Below are 17371 nucleotides of genomic sequence, written 5' to 3' on the forward strand. Positions count from 1 at the left end.
AGTTTTCCTAAGGACTAGACAAGACGCTTCCTAGTTCTGGTGGTCTGTAGTGTCCAGCTCAGAGTGACCCCTCAGAGGGAGAGGGCAGGGGCAGGGAAGGAGCAGAAAGGACCCATCTTCCTCCCTGGCCGCCACTGGATTCTGTCCTGAGGGTCCGGAGGGGCGGGGGTGGGGAGGCTGGGGCAGGAAGCTGTGGTCTGCTGCCTGGTTAGTAGCAAGTGGCCCACGAAAGCTACAGAAATGGAGCCTGGGGCAGCCACACCAGCCTAGACGCTGGCAGAGAGGCCTGTGGGGGTTGGGGGATGACCACTCTGCCCGGGGCCCTGAGCAGCCAGCCAAGACCCAGGCCCATTGCTCGTCAGCCTGTGGGCAGCTGAGCCTGGTCTCGGGAACTTCTAGGGCTGCTTATGGAGGAGGCATGCACTTGGGATCCTAACCATCTTGTGGGCCAGCAGATTTTACCGTTCTGAGTTGACTGAAGGTGGGCTGGGCCCAGCATGGGGCCAGCTGGTACACTTTGTGGTCTCTCTGCCTTTCTCTACTATGTCTGATTTTCCTTGCTACCGCTACTGCTAAGTCACTTCAGTCGTGTCCAACTCTGTGCGACCCCATAGACGGCAGCCCACCAGGCTCCCCCGTCCCTGGGATTCTCCAGGCAAGAACATTGGAGTGGGTTGCCATTTCCTTCTCCAATGCATGAAAGTGAAAAGTGAAAGTGAAGTCTCTCAATCGTGTCCGACTCTTAGCGACCCCATGGATCGTAGCCTGCCAGGCTCCTCTCCCCATGGGATTTTCCAGGCAAGAGAACTGGAGTGGGGTGCCATTGCCTTCTCCGCTGATTTTCCTTAGACCTTGAAGAACAACACCTTCTCTTCCCAGTGCGTGCTAAGTTGCTTCAGTCATGTCTGACTCTTTGCAACCCCATGGACTCTAGCCTGCCAGGCTCTTCTGTCCCTGGGATCCTCCAGGCAAGAATACTGGAGTCGGTTGCCATTTTTTCCTCCAGGGGATCTTTCCAACCCAGGGACTGAACCCATGTCTCTTATGTCTCCTGCACTGGTAGGCGGGTTCTTTACCACTAGTGCCACCTGGGAAGCCCAGAGCCGGGCTCAAATACCACTTCCTGCAGGAAGCTCTCCTTGATTCAGACTTCTCCCCTCCTCTCCCCACATATCCATAACACAGCATTTGAAGGGAGGCATGGGGCAGCAATGGCCAGCTCTTTACTCAAGTGTGTGCGGCCTTGGGAAAGGCCTGCTGATTCACTGAGCTCTGGGCTGTGGAGTGTGCATCAGGGAAGTGGGGGCTCCCTTCCCCCCATCTCTGCGGCTCATGATGGGGGATGGTCTGTGGAAATGGAAAAGAAAACAGGTAGGTGCTGCCTCTCCGGGCTGGCTCCAGTTGCCTGGCTGAGCACCCTGGGGGTTGGGGTCCTTCCTCAAGAATGGATGGGGGGAAAAATGGATGGGAGCCAGGCTGAGAGACACAGGAGCCCTGCTCTCAGCACTGTGAGAGCCGGATCCTGACCCTCGATGTTCACCCCACCCAGTGGGTGCAGGAGGATCCCCCTGAGCCCACAGGGTGAGCCCGGCATGGCGTCCAGCACACAGAGGATTGTCAGGGAACAGCAATTGCTATTCTTTGCAGAGGCTGTAGAAGGTAGGACTGAAGGGTGTGGGCCCGAGCCAGACAGCCTGGGTTCAATACCAGGCCTGCCTCCTTCAGGCTGCATCACCTGGGGTACACCTCACCCATCTGTGCCTCAGTTTTCCCACTTGGGCACCTGAGATAAGAGGGTTCATGAGAAGGCGACAGGGGTGAACGGTGCCAGGCACCCCCTAAGTCTGTCATCACGGGGCCTTGTGGTGGGGGCCCTTCCCCAGGCCATCTTAGGTTAGAGCGTCCTGACTGTGAGCTCCGATCCCCGCAGGGCTCATCTCTACCTGATGCCTCCGCAGACAGGGGGGACCCTCTGTGTGCCTGTGTGAAGCTGTGTGCTGGACCCCAAGAGCTCATCCTTAGATAGGGGAGATGGAGGCTGATGGTGAAGCCAGGTCCTGGCGGTGGTCAGCGGGGTCCTCGCCAGGCTGCACACAGGGTTCCCCACCGGTGGCCCTCACATGCCCCTCTGTCCTGTGTCCCAGTGCAGGGACTTCACCGCCCACACGGGCTACGAGGTGTTGCTGCAGCGGCTGCTGGATGGCAGGAAGATGTGCAAGGACGTGGAGGAACTGCTGAGACAGAGGTGAGCGCCGAGAGGGGAGGGAGGTGGCTGAGCCCCCAGGCCAGCCTGGCCGCTGGCAGGCCACCCCTGCTCTAAGCAGTCAGGAGTGCGATTCCCCTGTTTTTCCCAGCCTGGGCCTTCCCCCAAGTGGGCAAATATATCTAATGTCCCATCAGGTGTGCTTGAACTCAGCCACGTTTATTTAGAAGGGCCGGAGGCCTAACCGTCTCCAGGAGGCATCTGCAGGGCCAGAGCCTACATGGGCAGACCCTGCCACCTGGCTGAGCCCATCGGAGGGTGAGCTTTGGGCAGCAGCTGTGGACGAGACCAGTGCCCGGGGGTTGTCGTTGCAGGGCCCAGGCGGAGGAGCGGTACGGAAAGGAACTGGTGCAGATCGCCCGCAAGGCAGGCGGCCAGACAGAGATCAAGTAAGGGGCCCTGCCTGCCTCCCCAGGCACTTTCTGGGCCTTTCGACAGGGTTCAGGGCTTCCCCCGGGGTGGGCTGAGTGGGGAGGGCCAGCGAGGGTCTGAGTGGCTCCCGGGGCAGAGTGGCTGGTGGGCAGCTTTCTTGGGTGCTGAGCACTCTGGGCAAGGTCAGGTTCTTTGTGGAGGTGAAAAGCCTGCAGTCTGAGCTCCCAGGAGACTCCCTGGGAAAGGGGCACACACAGCTCACACTCCCTGGGGGTCTCCATCCAGTCTTGAGAGCCCTGGCGAGGGGTGACAGGACCCCACTGGCTGCCGCGCCCCTGCAGCATTGGCTCAGCTCGAGCTTCCAGGAGGGACGTGTGGCCCAGAGGTGGGGTGCCAGCTCCTTACCCGTTGGCCGTGTGACCTTGAAGGGGGCGTTGGTCACTGACACTCGGGGTTTCCGTTTCCTCCTCAGTGAGGGGATGACAGTGCAGCCTTCCTCAGAGGGTGAGGTGCGTCTGGGACTGCCCAGGCCTGGCTGGGAGGGCAGTTGCTGCTGGGAAGCCCCCAGGCCAGCGCCTCTGCGTGCAGACTGTGAGAGGGACGCAGGTGCAGAGAGAGTTTCAATTTGAGGGCAGCTAAGGAGAACGTTCTAGCAGTGGTGAGGAAGGGTGGACTCTCCCTGCTGGGTGAGGACTGAGTCAGGCCGAGGGGCAGATAGGACTCCAAGTCCTGGAAAGGCGACTGAGTCCTCCTCCTCCTCCCCAGGAGCCCAGAGACCCGACCCAGCTTGTGGTTGCCATAGCAACCCCTGCCCGCACCCCTGCCCCCATTCCCCGCGGGGGTCTGGCTCTGCTCAAGGAAAGTGGCCCTAGAGCCTGTCAGCTGCAAAGCCTGGAACCCGGTCCCCTCATTTGAGATGAATAAACAACACTCTCCAGGTCTCCTAAAGACACAGGCGACCCTGCTTCCAACCGGGAACCTGGAGCCAGAGAAGACTCGGGGAGGGCTAGAGGAATGCTGAAGAATGGTATGAGCCAGGAGACATGGATGCTCAATGCCCAGGGGTCCTGCCTTGGACCAGAAAGCGTGAACGCAGCTCCAGCAGTAAGAATGTAGGAGCTCTAGTCCCCGCTTGGTCTTTATAAGCTGTGTGACTGGGGGCAGGTCACTTAACCTCTCTGAGTTTGGTTCTCATCTGTCCACTCCAGTGGGCTGTTGAGCAGATAAAAATGGCAGGACTGAGGCTGGGTACAGAGGAGGGCATTCCTTACCAGGACACAGTAAGGAAAATGAACGGGGACCTTCTTTGTATTCCCAGGCAGGGGTGGAATCAAGGGAGCATGATCCAGGAGTCCCCACCTGCCTCCTGACCACCCAGGGCTGCTGGAAAAGGAGAACTTTCCCAGCAAAAGACAAGCCCTCCTGGGGGATATGGAGGGGGCGCTCCAGGCAGGGCCACAGTGGGAGGTCAGGCTGGAAGCAGAAAGTGTGAGGCACACTCAGGGGGGTGTGAGTCACAGGGGACTTAAAACAGGGAAGGAGAAGCCACCAGTGGAGAGAATAAAGTGGAAATGGAGCCGGGGGGGCAGCGGGAAGGGTGGAGAGGAGCACCGTATCTGGCCCTGTCTGTAGAACCATGAAGCGGCCAGGGCGAGGCTCTGCGCGGCCCTGACTCCTTGTGTGGTTGTAGGAGGCCAGGCGGGACAAGGTCTGCCTTACCCTATATGCTGTGTGACCCTGGAGTGGTCACTCCCCCCCTCTGAGTCCTGGGTCCTCAGCTGTGAAAAGTCACACTCCTGAGTTCCTCTGGGCAGCCACAATGTCAAGCAGAGAGCCCTAAGCCACAGTGATACTTGAGAAGCATCGAGGGTCATTACGATCTCATGGGCCCCTCCATGAGTCAGACAGATTGGGGTCACCTGGCTTAGTTTAGCGCTGAGGAGACTGCCTGGCCTGGCTAGACCATTTCCTCTGAGGCCCAGCCCTTCTCTGGCCCAGAGAGCTGGAGGGTAGGGTCCCTGGAGGGAGAGCCTCCCTCTGAGGTGGGAGCACCAGGGTGGAGCCCCAGGCCAGGGCGGGGAGCTCAGAGTCAGGATCCACCTTGCTGCCTACCACTTAGGAGCTGGAGCGTGGGCTGGCATGGCCAGGCCCCAGGGATCAGCCTCCCCAGCAGCAGGAGAGCCAGGAAAAAAAACCCCACAGGGGCCTCATTGCCCCGCCGCCCAGGTTCCAGAGCAGGCTGGGAGCAGTGCGTGTGAGAACCAGCCCCACCCCGAGTTCCCCAGGGAGCTGGAGTGGCCAGAGGAGTAGGGCAGAGCGGAGGGCACCTCCTGGGAGAGGACCGTGGGCAAAGGCTGCAGGCTGGAAAGCCCAGGGCACATTTAGAGCCAGAGAAGCAGCAGGCAGGGGTTGGACTGTCCCCACCCACCGGCTGCTTCCCTTCGGGCCCGGCCCCCTTGCAGCTCCCAGCTCAGCTGATGATGCCCCGTGGGTGCTTAGTCAGTGTTGCTCTGTGAGGTGTGTCCTAAGGCTGGTGAGACCAAAGTCATTGCTTTCTTTAACTATGGGCCAAGCATCCATCATCCATCTAAGTGTGTGCCATGACCCAAGCTGTGGTGGGGGTATGGGGACTCAAAGGGTTTAAAATAAAGGCCCCCCCTGTCCTGAATCTTCGGTCTAGCCCACTGGGGGTGACCTCACTCTCGTCCCCAGTCTTTTGCATCAGAACCTTCCTCCAGGGCCTTCTCATGCCCCACCTCCTCCAGGAAGCTCTCCCAGACCCTCTGGCCTTGCCTGCCTGCCAGCTTTTTGGCTTAGACCACGTCGCCCTGTTCTATACCAACCTGGAGGGGCTCTCTGTGTGTAGGGTGAGTGGCAACCATGACAACATGGGTTGCTTCCTTGTCGCCATGGAGACTTGTGAGCTAGTGTTGAGGTTGGCACCTGGCAAAGCTGGCTTGGCTGTTCCACGTGGGGGCTGGAAGCTCATCCTCCAGGGCCCATCCATCACTCAGGGACGGGGGGAGCCCTGTGCCTCCTCATGGCCAAGCCCCCTGTCTCCCATGGGATGCTCATTCTCAGCCCCTGAGAGGACAAATGGAGGGGGCTGAGGGTGCATAGACTGAACGGGGTGGAGGAGGAGGGCCAAAGCCAAGGGCTTCCGTGACCCCAGAAATAGCCCAGCGAGAGCTGAGAGTGGGGAGCCGTCCAGACTCCCCCACCCCTGCTGCCTGAAGACAGAGCATTTCGGCGTCATCCCCCGACCTCAGACTGGCCAGAAGGCCTGAGACTCAGCCATATACACTGAGACGAGGTTATTCTGGCCTTTAGGTGACTTCTAGTGCTCACCTCGTTCACACATGAACTCAGCAAGCATCTGCTGGGCAGTGGCAATGAGGACTGGTCCCCAGCTCAGGGAATCCCCACAAGCTCTTTCAGTGCATTTTAAAGAAGCACTAGGTAGGTGCAGGCGGCTTCTCAGTATTGCCTGAACCACACATCCAACCCTGCAGAAAGTTCCCCTTGACCTCCTTCCAACCTTGGGGCCTTTGCTCTAGCTGATGCCCTCATATCTCCCCTGTGAATTCTGCCTGAAATACCGCCTCCCCCAGAAAGCTGTCATCTCCCTCTCTTGCTCATCCTGCCCCGGGTAGGGCACTGAGTGCCACACAAGCTGCAGAAGCTGCACAGGGTAGGGGTTCAGAAAGGGGAATCGAGGCAGGGCTGGGGTCAGTTTCCTGTGCGTCCCTTTGTATTGGGTTGGCCCAAAATTTCTTTTGGATTTTTCCATGTTATGAAATACCCAACTGAATTTTTTGGCCAATCCAACAGTACCTGCGAGCAAGGACAGCCCCCACTTGAATCCTTAAACACTCAAGTCCCTGCTTCACCCCCAGATGTCAAGCCTAAGACACTGCTTTCCTGTCAGAAAGGTTTGTTTTTTTCATCATCTCTCTTCCTCTGAGCTCAGAGAATGAAGGTATCACTGAAGATACTGCAGTGAGAGAGGGGGCCCTGTTCTTACCAGGGCTGCTCTTCCTCTAAGGAGGCCAGCTCACTCGGGCCCAGCCTCCAGCAGGGGAGTGGGGCAGTGAGAGGAGCCCTCTCCTGGGAGCTGGGAGGCAGGAGCCTTGTGGCTGGCAGGGGGCAGGGGTGAGGATGGCAAAGCAGGGGCAGTGAGATTGTGTGGGCCACACGGTAGTACAGGAGACACTTTCGCTGGAAATGTAAACTGTCTGAAGCAGAATTCTGGGCTGAGTGTCCTGAGAGCCAGGTTGAAAAGGGTGATGGGATGAGTTACATAGGAGGACACGGGACTGACAACAGAGGCAGAGGCCTGCACGGGGCTTCCGTCCTTGAACGTGGTGGAGACCCAGCAGAGCCGTTGTTGCTGTTCAGCCGCTCAGTCTGTTAGGCTCTTTGTGAGCCCGTGGACTGCAGCACGCCAGGCCTCCCTGTCCTTCACCATCTTGCGGAGTTTGCTCAAACTCACGTCCACTGCATCAGTGATGCCATCCAGCCATCTCATCCTCTGTCGTCCCCTTCTCCTCCTGCCCTCAATCTTTCCCAGCTTTGGGGCCTTTTCTAATGAGTTGCCTCTTTGCATCAGGTGGCCAAAGTATTGGAGCTTCGACATCAGTCCTTCCAATGAATATTCAGGGTTGATTTCCTTGCAGTCCAATGGACTCTCAAGAGTCTTCTTCAGCACCACAGTTCGAAAGTCTCTGGGAAATCTTGGTGATGATTTCCCTGAGTGGTCTGGAGTTGAGAAAGGCCTTGGGGTTTATTGAGTATTGAGTTTAATGCATTGGGCTGTGATCCTGGGGACAATGAGGAGGAGAACCAAGCATTACCCCTGTTCAACAGACTCTTATTTCAGTGCAGTGATAGACAGTGTATCAACCTGAGATGACAATAGGAACAAGTGCTCAGAAGAGACAGAACGGAGAGCCAGGCAAAGCTGCTGCACACAGGGGATCAGCATGTGCAGAGGCCCTGGCGCAGGGGGAACATGGTATATAAGAGGAACTGGTGAGTGGCCAGATGACTGTGGGCAAAAAACCAGGGTAAGAGACGAGAAGTGAAGCAGGAGGGATGGAGGTGACGGGGCAGGGCCTAGGGTGGTGGCAGTGAGAGGTGGAGGGGTAGACTGGGGATGTGCATAAAAGAAGGTGGTGGAGGGAGGGGTGTGCATAACCTGGTAGGTGGCGGTGCCTTTGCTGAGAAGGGAGCTCTGGAGGAGGAGCAGGTTTGTAGGGTGAAGAGCCCGGTTTCGGACACTCAGGTGTCTGTGGGATGTGAGGTCCAAAGGGAGGTGAGGACCAGTAGGCTGCAGGCCCTGGCCTCTGGGAGGGGTCTGGGCAGGATGTAGTCATGTTGTGGGTGAGGGACAGGGTGTAGAGAGTTGGCCGTGCTGGGCCTAGAGCGGCTCTAACTGTAAATGGGTCGACGGAGGCAGAAGATGCATGTGTGAGAAGGAAGTGTACCCGCTGGCAAAGTGTCGGTTCTGGCAGAGTCCTGACCTCTCCACCCCCTACCAAGGCAAGTGGGGTGACCATGCCACCACCCCTCCTTCCTCTGGTGAGAAGCAGAAAGCGTCACCACTTGCCAGCTGTGTAGCCACTGTCAGTTTCTTCACCTCTCTGACCTTTGTTTTTCTCATCTGTGAAATGGGGCTAATGATGGTGGCCTCCCTGCCTGGCAGAGTTGCCAGCGTTAAATAATGAGGCCAGCATTGGAATGCACATCAGCAGCGCCTGGAAGCTTGTTGAAACAGTGGGCTGGGCCCTGCCTCTGAGCTTCGGCTCCCGGAGGACAGCAGTGGAGCCGGAGAAGCTGTGCTTCTGAGGACTGCCAGGTGCTGCTGCTGCTGCTGGTCAGTTTCCTGAGTCCCCGTGGGAGGAGGGAGCCCCTTATGAAGCCTGCCTTGCAAGGACGGTGAGGAGGTTCTGGCGGGTGGAGTCGGTGGAGTCTTCAGCACACGTGGTGCTTGCTAGTAGTAAAGAACTCGCCTGTTGACGCAGGAGACAAAACAGAACGTGGGTTTGATCCAGGAAGTGAGTTGCCATTTGATCCAGGAAGACCCCCTGGAGGAGGGCATGGCAATCCAGTCCAGGATTCTTGCCTGGAGAATCCAGTGGACAGAGGAGACTGGCGGGCTACAGTCCATAGCGTTGAAAAGAGTCATACACGACTGAAGCGACATAGCACGCGCGCTCACAGGCACGCAGGCGGGGGTGGGCAGAGCTGTATCGCTGGGTGTCATGTGGTCATATGGCCACCAGGGGGCAGGCACGCTGCTCTGCACAGGGATGCAGCCAGTGACAGGACGCCTCACCTGGCAAGGTTTGGCGCGTGTGTGTGCGCGCGCATGCGTGTCGCTCAGTCATGTCTCACTCTTTGTGAACCCATGGACCTGTCAGGCTCTTCTGTCCATGGAATTCTCCAGGCAAGAATACAGGAGTGAGTTGCCATTCCCTTCTCCAGGGGATCTTCCTGACCCAGGGATCGAGCCCAGGTCTCCTGAATTGCAGGCAGATTCTTTACCCTCTGAGCCACCATCAGCCTCACTGGCGCTGGCTCCTCGGGTGGCCTGGTGAGCAAGGAGCGGCAGCGTATTTTTGCCTCCTTGGGTAAGGGGCCATGGTCAGGGGCAGAGAATTTTACCCTTGAGAGCAGACAAGCCTCGCTTCAGAGCCAGACTGCAGCCCCCGCACACTGTCTCTGCGCACTTGGAGACGGCGCCCATCAGCCCACAGGGATGTAGCGGGTGACAGGAGGGGAGCTCACTCTATGGGAGCTGCTTCAGGGGGAGGCCTCCAACCCGAAGGTGAATTCAGTGGGCATTTCTGATAAGAGGGGGGTGCATGTGGTAAGGTCTTAGGTGGGGCATTTGGGAGGTACAGCTCAGATCAGGTTCAGGGGCCTGGGGGACCCCCAGGACTGGTCAGGGTGTGCAGATGTGGGCTCAGAGGAGGGTGGCATAATGACAGCAACCCTTACAAAGCATCTACTTTGTACCAGGTCTTAAGAGACCTTTATACATATAAATTCATTTAATCCTCACAACCATTTTTCTTGTGATATCATTATCCCCATTTTACATATGGGAAAATTGAGACATAGAGAGGCTAGGTCATTTGTCTAAGGTCATACAGAGACTGTGTGGCGCAGCTTGGAATGAACCCAGGCATCTGGCTCCAGGGTCTGCTTCTAATGCACATGGGAGTCAAGGGCAGGAGGCTCTAGCCAGGTTCCTCACCTGGGATTCCAAGCCACCTCCCTCCTCTGCCAGGAGGGGGAGCTCGCCCCTCAGAGAGGCCTGTGCGGGAGAGCGGATGGGTTGGGAGAGGCACTTTCCCATCAGTCCTGTTCTGACCAAGGTGTGCCTTACCCATCAGCAGCAGACAGGAGTGGGTCCTGAGTGAGCTCCCATATCTTAGCTCAGACCTCACCTCTGTTCATCTCTCTGGGTGACAGCCTCCTTGGCAGGACTGCCAGATAAAATATAGACTGTCCCATTAAGCTTCAGATAACAAATATTTAAAAAATGTAAGTATGTTCTAAATTTTACATGGGGCATGTTTATATTCAAAAAGCTTTTGTTGTCTATCTGAAATTTGAACTTAACTGGGTGTCCTGTATGTTTATTTACGCCACCTGACAACCCTACCCTCGGGCATCTCCTTCCACGCTTCCCATGCTTAGCCACCTCCTTCCCTTTGCTTCCTCCTTGGTGTCCTCCCTGGAGAGGGCAGCTCCTGCATGTCTGCTTCAGACTGATGCCTCCTACTGTGTTTTCTCAAGCACCCCCAGCTCAGTGCACCCCAGAGTAACTCCCCATATTCTCTCCTGGGCCCTCTCAGAGGTGTCACTGCCATCCACTCAGCCACCAAGCCAGGGACCAGGGAGCCCCTCAGCTTCTCGCTGTACTCAACTGTACATCCCGTTCTTCCTGCCCGAAGGCCCCCACATCTCTCCCCTTCAGCACCTCTGCCCTGCTTGTCACCCTCTTCCCCTATAGCCTCCCTTCATCTCCCTTCAAGACGTCCTCAGGCCCCCTGCTAAGTCTGAACCCCCCCCCACCCTCTCCCGCTTCAGTTCACCTGGGAGAGGACTATGGGGGAGGGGCTCCAGGGAGAGAGGGAGGGCCTGAAGATGTGCAGAAGCCAAGAGCATTGGTGGGGGGAGGGGGGGCGGTATTGGGCATGGATTGCTTTGTAATTTCCAAAGAGAGCGCTTTGCATTCCAGAAATCCCAGCTTGAGTTCTGAGTCAGTGGTCATGGGCTGAGTGAAGGTCCCTTGGGTCTAGGTCAGCGTGTATGAGTGACCCAGGGCCCTCCCACCAAAATAAAAGTCCCTGGGCCCAGCCAGGACTCCAGGTCCCCCTGGAGTCCCTGGTCTTTCTACCGACCCTGGTCTTTCTGTTTTGCAGCTCCCTGAGGGCCTCCTTTGACTCTCTGAAGCAGCGTAAGTCCCGCCTGTTCCCCACCCTGGGCTGCAAGGGGACAGGATCTTCTGGGAACAGCAGATCACCACCAATGCAGACGAGTGGATTCTGGTTGGGAACTGAGGCTGGTGGCAGAGACGAGCTGTGGGGTTGGGGCTGCGCTGGTCCAGGCAGGGGCGAGTGTGTCACTGGTTGGGGCCCATCAGGTCTGATGCCAGGGACCAGTGTCCTTACTCTGCCCCCAGAAATGGAGAATGTGGGCAGCTCCCACATCCAGCTGGCCCTGGCCCTGCGCGAGGAGCTGCGGAGCCTGGAGGAGTTCCGTGAGAGGCAGAAGGAGCAGAGGAAGAAGGTGAGGCGGGTGCTGGGGATGGGCCCGGTGGGAGACTGCAGCGGCCACTGCGGAGGCAGTGGAGGCTGGGTCCTCATGATGGAGGGCAGGGCAGCACCCCAGGCTCGGGGGTGGTGGTGATCTGGAGGAGAGAAGAGTGTGGACAGAGGCCGGGCGCTGGAACCAGGGCCTGGCTCTCCAGCCTGAAGGCCCCTCTGGGGCTCTTCCCACTGAGGTGTCTCATGCCAAGAGCGAAGGGCATGGGCCTTTTCGATCACCCCGTTACAGCAGGCTATGGAGGGTACTCGACAACTTGGGAGTATCCAAAGAAGGCAACCTAAGTTAGGGAGTCACCAGAAACTCTGCTTATCTGGGAGAAAGGAAGACCCGGGGGCTCAGTCACTGCAGCCACTCTGCAGGGCTGCCTGAGGCCAAGGTGGACAGAGCTTGTGGGGAATGGGAGGTGTTGAGCTTGCCCTAACATCCCAGGGTATTTTTCACAGGGGTTGGCTGTCCCTCAATGCATGGGAAGGAAGTGAGGTCCCCATTGTGGGGGGTATATAAACAGACTGAAGGCAACTTGTCAGAGAAGCAGCAGAGCTTGGATGAGAGGTGGGGTTGGTACCCTCTGTGTCCCAGCGCCCCCTCCCAAGCCTGAGACTCTCTGATTGGCTGAGTATGTGGCCCTCTGGGAAGGCAGGTGTGCACATAGGATCAGCCTTTCAGGGCCTCAGTGGTGAGGGTGGAACTTGGACAGGTGGGAGAGGTCAGCACGCAGAAACACTTCTTGCTTGGAGAGGGAGCATCTTTGTACACTGTCCAAAGAATTGAAAATGGAAACTTCCACACAACTGACCTGTGAAGGGAAAAAAAAGCAACAGTTCATGGCTGGGGCCAGCCTGGGGCTGGGTGTCCTGGCCAAGCCACTTGCCCTCTCTGTGCCTCAGTCTCCCTCTTGCAGGATGGGACACTTATGTCCACCTCCCAAGCTTCAGGGACCCAACGGAGAACCAGGCCCTCTCTCAGTCTGCACAGGCAGGGTGCCGGCTCCAGTGAGTGGCTCTGACTGCAGAAATTTCACGTGGCTATACTCCCTGTCTGTCCAACTGGGGCCTGAGGCTTTCGGGATTCTAAATTTGGGTTCCTGAGCAGACAGTGGGCCCTCAAAGCCCACCCCACAAGTCAGCCCAGCCTTGAGATGCTGGAGCAGGTGACCTCTCTGAGCTGGGACTTGCCTGCAGAGCATCTCTGAGGCCCCAGGATGGCTATTTCAAGCTTTCCTGTGGCCAGTGAGGCTGTGATGTCTGCGAAAGCTATTTTGGACAGAATGACACCTTCTACAGTGTGGCTGGGGTTCCCACGAGTGTGATTGCTATGCGTGGTTACAGAGGCTTGTGAGTGAAGGGCAGTGTGTGTGCATTCGCATGTGTGTGTGTAGGCTGGGTATTCTCTGGCTAGAGACCAAGTCCTGGCTGGGCCGGGGGGTGGGGTGGTCTGCAGGGAGAGGATACCTGGGGTGCATCCATGCCCCGGGCTCCTCTAGCCTTCTGTTGGGAGCAGCAGTTGTGAGAGAGCAGGCTGATGGAGGGGGAGGGCAGCTCGTCACTGCCCCATCAGAGCCAGGAGGGGAGCCTGGGCCTCCTCCCAGGGACACCCCATCCTCTTGGCCTAGGGGAGCCTCCTGAGGCTACAGCCCCACGCTCAGAGCCTCATGTCCCCTGCAGTACGAGGCTGTCATGGACCGTGTCCAGAAGAGCAAGCTGTCGCTCCACAAGAAGGCCATGGAGGTGAGCCTGGAGGGGTGGCTGTGTTTGGGGTGTGGATCCCAGAAGCCTTGGGATAGGGCTGGGCTCAGGCTTCTATCCAGCAACAGGCACAGCGGCCTGTCAGGTTCCTGGGGCGCACTGGCTTCCAGGGTGCCATGCAGATCAGCCTGGGGGCTCTGCCCCCTACCCTTGTTGGGGGGTGGTGCTTCTAACTGATGGGTAAGCAACCAGTCTCAGACAGTGGTCCACAGGGTCACACACGCTGTCAGCTGGGGATTCCGCAGGTGAAGGGAGAAGGGACTCCTGAGCTGTCTGAAAGGACCGCGTGCACAGGGTCTGGCATCGTGATGAAACACGGCATTTCCTGAGCCCTGCAGGTGGTCTGACGTGACCACACCTCTGAAGAGGCGGGGGCATGGACCAGGCTACACTGTCCCCAGTGGAGAGGGGACCTGGGAACAAGACTCCCTTCTACATCTCCATTCCAGACCCCAAGATCTCTGTCCCTGGTGTGGAGGCCCCCTTTCCATCTACAGCCCGACAGGGAGAAGGGAGGTCGGGCTCAGGAGCCTCACCTTGGGGCCCCCAAGTCACGCCCCTCCACACCGCCCCCTCCCTCCCCCCCGCCCAGTCCAAGAAGACGTATGAGCAGAAGTGCCGGGATGCAGATGACGCTGAACAGGCCTTTGAGCGCATTAGCACCAACGGTCAACAGAAGCAGGTGGAGAAGGTGCGTGCAGTCAGCGAGGCTGGGCAATCTCATGGGGCTGGGGGCAGGGCGGGAAGGGGTGCCGCAGACTCCCCCAGGCAAGGTTTCCTAGAATCTCAAGGTCTAGATAGTCAGTTTGATCCCCTTTGCTGACTCCAGGCTGCACCCAACGACCCATTCCTCAGAGCAGGCCCACTGCAGCCCAGGCTCAGAGCCCACAGGGCAGACGCTAACCCTCACCCAACCCTTCGGAGAAGGGCTCAGTAGGCCCATGTCCCAGAGAGGAAGCAGGCCCAGAGATGGTGAGTGACTTGTCCAAGGTCTCAGAGCCAGGCAGGAACAGAGAAAGGACCCCAAACCCAGGCTGTCCAGATCCCAAGCTCTTGACTACTCCGGCCTTTTGGCCAGGGTGGGAATATCAAAGCCCCCAGGACCCCCGAATACATTTGGCCCATTGCACAGACAGAAAACCTGAGGCCCAGAGAGGGCAGGGGCCTGCAGGTGAGTTGGTGGCAGCAAGTCAGGGACAGAGCCCAAGCCCCAACCAGCAGGTCCAGCAGTGGCTGTAGAGCCCCAGGTCTGCATTGCTTGCTCTAGGTCTCCAGGTCTAGTTTTCACGTGTGTCTGCATGACCGGGTTTCTGTTTTATTCCTATTTTATTGGAAAGAGCCTGTGGTCCTTTGTGGGGTGAGGCTGGAGTGGTTCCGGAGGCCCCCTCAGGGCTCGCGTCTGCTCTCCCTGCCCCATGAGAGGTGGCCGGGAGGTGCCCCATGTGACGGAGGCCCTTCAGGGAGGCCCAGGGAGGCCAGGGTACTGAGGTCTGGGCTGGGAGGCGCGGGGCCGGGCCTCAGTGCCGCTTTCCCTCTGTCTTCTCAGAGCCAGAACAAAGCCAAGCAGTGCAAGGACTCAGCCCTGGAGGCAGGTACGTGGCTGGCCCGCCTCCTCAGCTTAGGGGGTGGGCAGCCCGGACATCTTTCCCCCGGCAGCACACTGCCTCCACCCTGGGACACAGTCCCACGCTCCTCACTCTTGCTTCCTTATGCAAGTAAAATGAAAAATTCATTTTCTCACATTTGCCAACACTGTTCTTGGTGCTTTGTATGTTTTTACTAATGCTCACAACAATCCTATGAGGTATTCACTGTTACTATCCCTCTCTTAACAGGTAAGGAAACTGTGGCACAGAGAGGTTATTTAACTTGCCCAGGGTCACACAGCCAATATAACTGTATTTGAATGCAAGCCGTCTGGCTCCAGGGCTGAGGACCTTCACAGCCACTGATCAAGGGAGACAGGCCCACTCGTTGCACATACACCTCTCTCTCTCTCTCATATACACTGGGACACATCACAGCCTTCTTTGGGCATATGTCTCCTCTATCCTCCTCCCAATGCCAGAAGATCCCAAGAGCCCTCATCTCTGCTGACACAGCTCTGCCTTCTGCCACACCGCCTGTCCCAACACCCAGGCAGAGGCTCCCTTGGCTGGCGGTCACAGAGCTCACGGTCCAAGCCCACTGGCTTCCTAGCCCACCAGCTCCCAAAGCTCCCCTTCATCCTTCTCCAGGGCCACCCCCTCTGAGCCTCAGCTTCTCATCTGGAAGGTGGGATGGTGAGAGGCCCAGACTCTGACCTTAGGCTCTGCCCCAGCCCGAGGCAGCTGGAACACAGTGGGCGCTGAGCACCTCTCCAGGAGCGGTACCAGGGTGAGGGGCCCTGACAAGCGCTCATCTGTGGCTCCAGCAGCCAGGGCAGGTCTCTCCAGGGAGGAGGAGGGCACTGAGGGAGCACAGGGGTGGGCTGGCTTCCCTGAGGACCCCTGTGCTTCCAGAGCGGGTGTACAGGCAGAACATCGAGCAGCTGGAGAGGGTGCGGAATGAGTGGGAGCAGGAGCACCGGGCCACCTGTGAGGTGAGTGACCCCTTGGTGTGGAGCTAATGCCCGTCCCTGCTCCGGCCGCTTCGTGGGGGAAGAGGGGACCGCAGTGGGGAAAGCCAGCCTTCCTTCACTCATTCACTCATCCACTCACTCCAAGGCCCTCCCCAGGGAGCTCCCTGCCTGGCTTTGTGCTTGGAGTCCCTTTCTGCAGGCAGGCAGGCAGGCATCCTTCGCTCCTTTTGGCTGAAGCCACAACTGAGGCTTGAACAGAACCCATAGCTTCCCTGGGCTCTGCTGATGAACAGGGCCTGGGAGACAGGATGCAGGGTCCAGTGCTTCTCTTAAGACACACCCCAGGGGTGTGGTAGGGTCTGGGGAAGGGCAGGGGGCAGAGTCCCACAGGCAGTTCAACTTCCCAGAAGCCTCAAGGGCTGGCACAGAGGTGGGGGTGGGGACCCCCAGCCTTTAGGCTTCCTTTAGGCTTGGCTTCGGCAGGCCGGGTCTGGCTGGTCAACTCCAGCGGCGCTGTGGGTGGGGCCCGGCTTGGCCCAGCCCTACTGTGACCCCATCTCTCCTCAGGCATTCCAGTTGCAGGAGTTTGACCGGCTGACCATCCTCCGCAACTCCCTGTGGGTGCACTGCAACCAGCTCTCCATGCAGTGCGTCAAGGACGATGAGGTGGGGGCTGAGGGCAGGGGGTAGAGGGGAGGGCTGAGGGGAGGGCAGCCTCCGGGCGACAGTGAGGCCGGTCCTCCTGAGCCTATGAGCAGACCTAGTCCTCTGTGGCCTGAGCCCTGGCCTCAGGGTCTCCGAGCCCAGCACCGAGCCTCTGCCCCAGGCCCCAACGACAGGGAGCTCAGTACTGTGCAGGCCACGGCCTCTTGGCCTGGAAGACGTGCGTTGTGGTTACCCTGGCATCTGCCCTCTCTGCTCGCCCCGAGGCCTCAGCTCTCCTATCAGAGCCCCAGAGCTCTATTCCCTCTGCTGGGAAGGGGAGGGGAGGGGAGGTGGACCCAGGCCCTCAGAGGTTTGCAGAGGCTGGGGGACCCTGGGTTGCCCTGCTCCAGGCCTGGTGCTTGCAGGAGCCGAGGTTCAGTCCCTCTTCTGTCCCCAGACATCTCTAGGGTGTCCTGGCTCCCCCGCCTTACTGAGCTCTTCGTGCCAGGTGGGCCCCCCTCAGCAGAAAGGGGTGGCCACCTCCCTGCCAGGGGCCTCGATCTCTGCTGATGCAGCCCTCGCTCGGTCGCTTTCTGCCCTGACTCCCTGACCCACCACTGTTACTTGCCTAATCCCTTCTGCCCACGGGTGTGGAGTTTTGGGGGCTTTCCCCTCAAAAGACTTGAGCCCACCTGGTGGCCTCATTGTAGCAGAGGAGGGAGTATGAGTTCTGAACCCTCTCATGCTGGACCCAAAGCCCAGTGCACTGACTTCACTTCCTGCTCTGTGGTCTTGGGCAAGTCACTCTCCAGAGCTTTCTCATCTATAAATGAGGAAGTCCTGTCTTCCATAGAGGATGGAAAAGGAATGTGGACACACTAGGTGTTCAGGAAACAGGAGAAGCTGCCAGCCAGGGCTCTAGCCGTTCAGGCAGGCCTGGGGCAG

The 17371-nt window shown here is 58.5% G+C and overlaps 1 protein-coding gene across 2 annotated transcripts in view; it reads left to right on the forward strand.

The window, feature by feature from the left end:
• The window catches only part of PSTPIP1 (proline-serine-threonine phosphatase interacting protein 1), a 43110-nt gene that overhangs the window by 21115 nt on the left and 4624 nt on the right, over positions 1 to 17371 (forward strand). The window contains exons 2-10 of one of the 2 annotated variants that reach the window (XM_068991233.1): positions 2145 to 2245; positions 2578 to 2652; positions 11071 to 11105; positions 11331 to 11437; positions 13141 to 13203; positions 13814 to 13912; positions 14768 to 14813; positions 15723 to 15802; positions 16349 to 16447. In XM_068991233.1, the coding sequence (XP_068847334.1) occupies positions 2145 to 2245; positions 2578 to 2652; positions 11071 to 11105; positions 11331 to 11437; positions 13141 to 13203; positions 13814 to 13912; positions 14768 to 14813; positions 15723 to 15802; positions 16349 to 16447 (705 nt within the window). The remainder of the gene's footprint in view (positions 1 to 2144; positions 2246 to 2577; positions 2653 to 11070; positions 11106 to 11330; positions 11438 to 13140; positions 13204 to 13813; positions 13913 to 14767; positions 14814 to 15722; positions 15803 to 16348; positions 16448 to 17371) is intronic. The other variant, XM_068991234.1, reaches the window with a different exon arrangement.

This window comes from Capricornis sumatraensis, chromosome 19 (genome assembly GCF_032405125.1).
Source record: "Capricornis sumatraensis isolate serow.1 chromosome 19, serow.2, whole genome shotgun sequence".
Taxonomy (NCBI): Eukaryota; Metazoa; Chordata; class Mammalia; order Artiodactyla; family Bovidae; genus Capricornis; species Capricornis sumatraensis.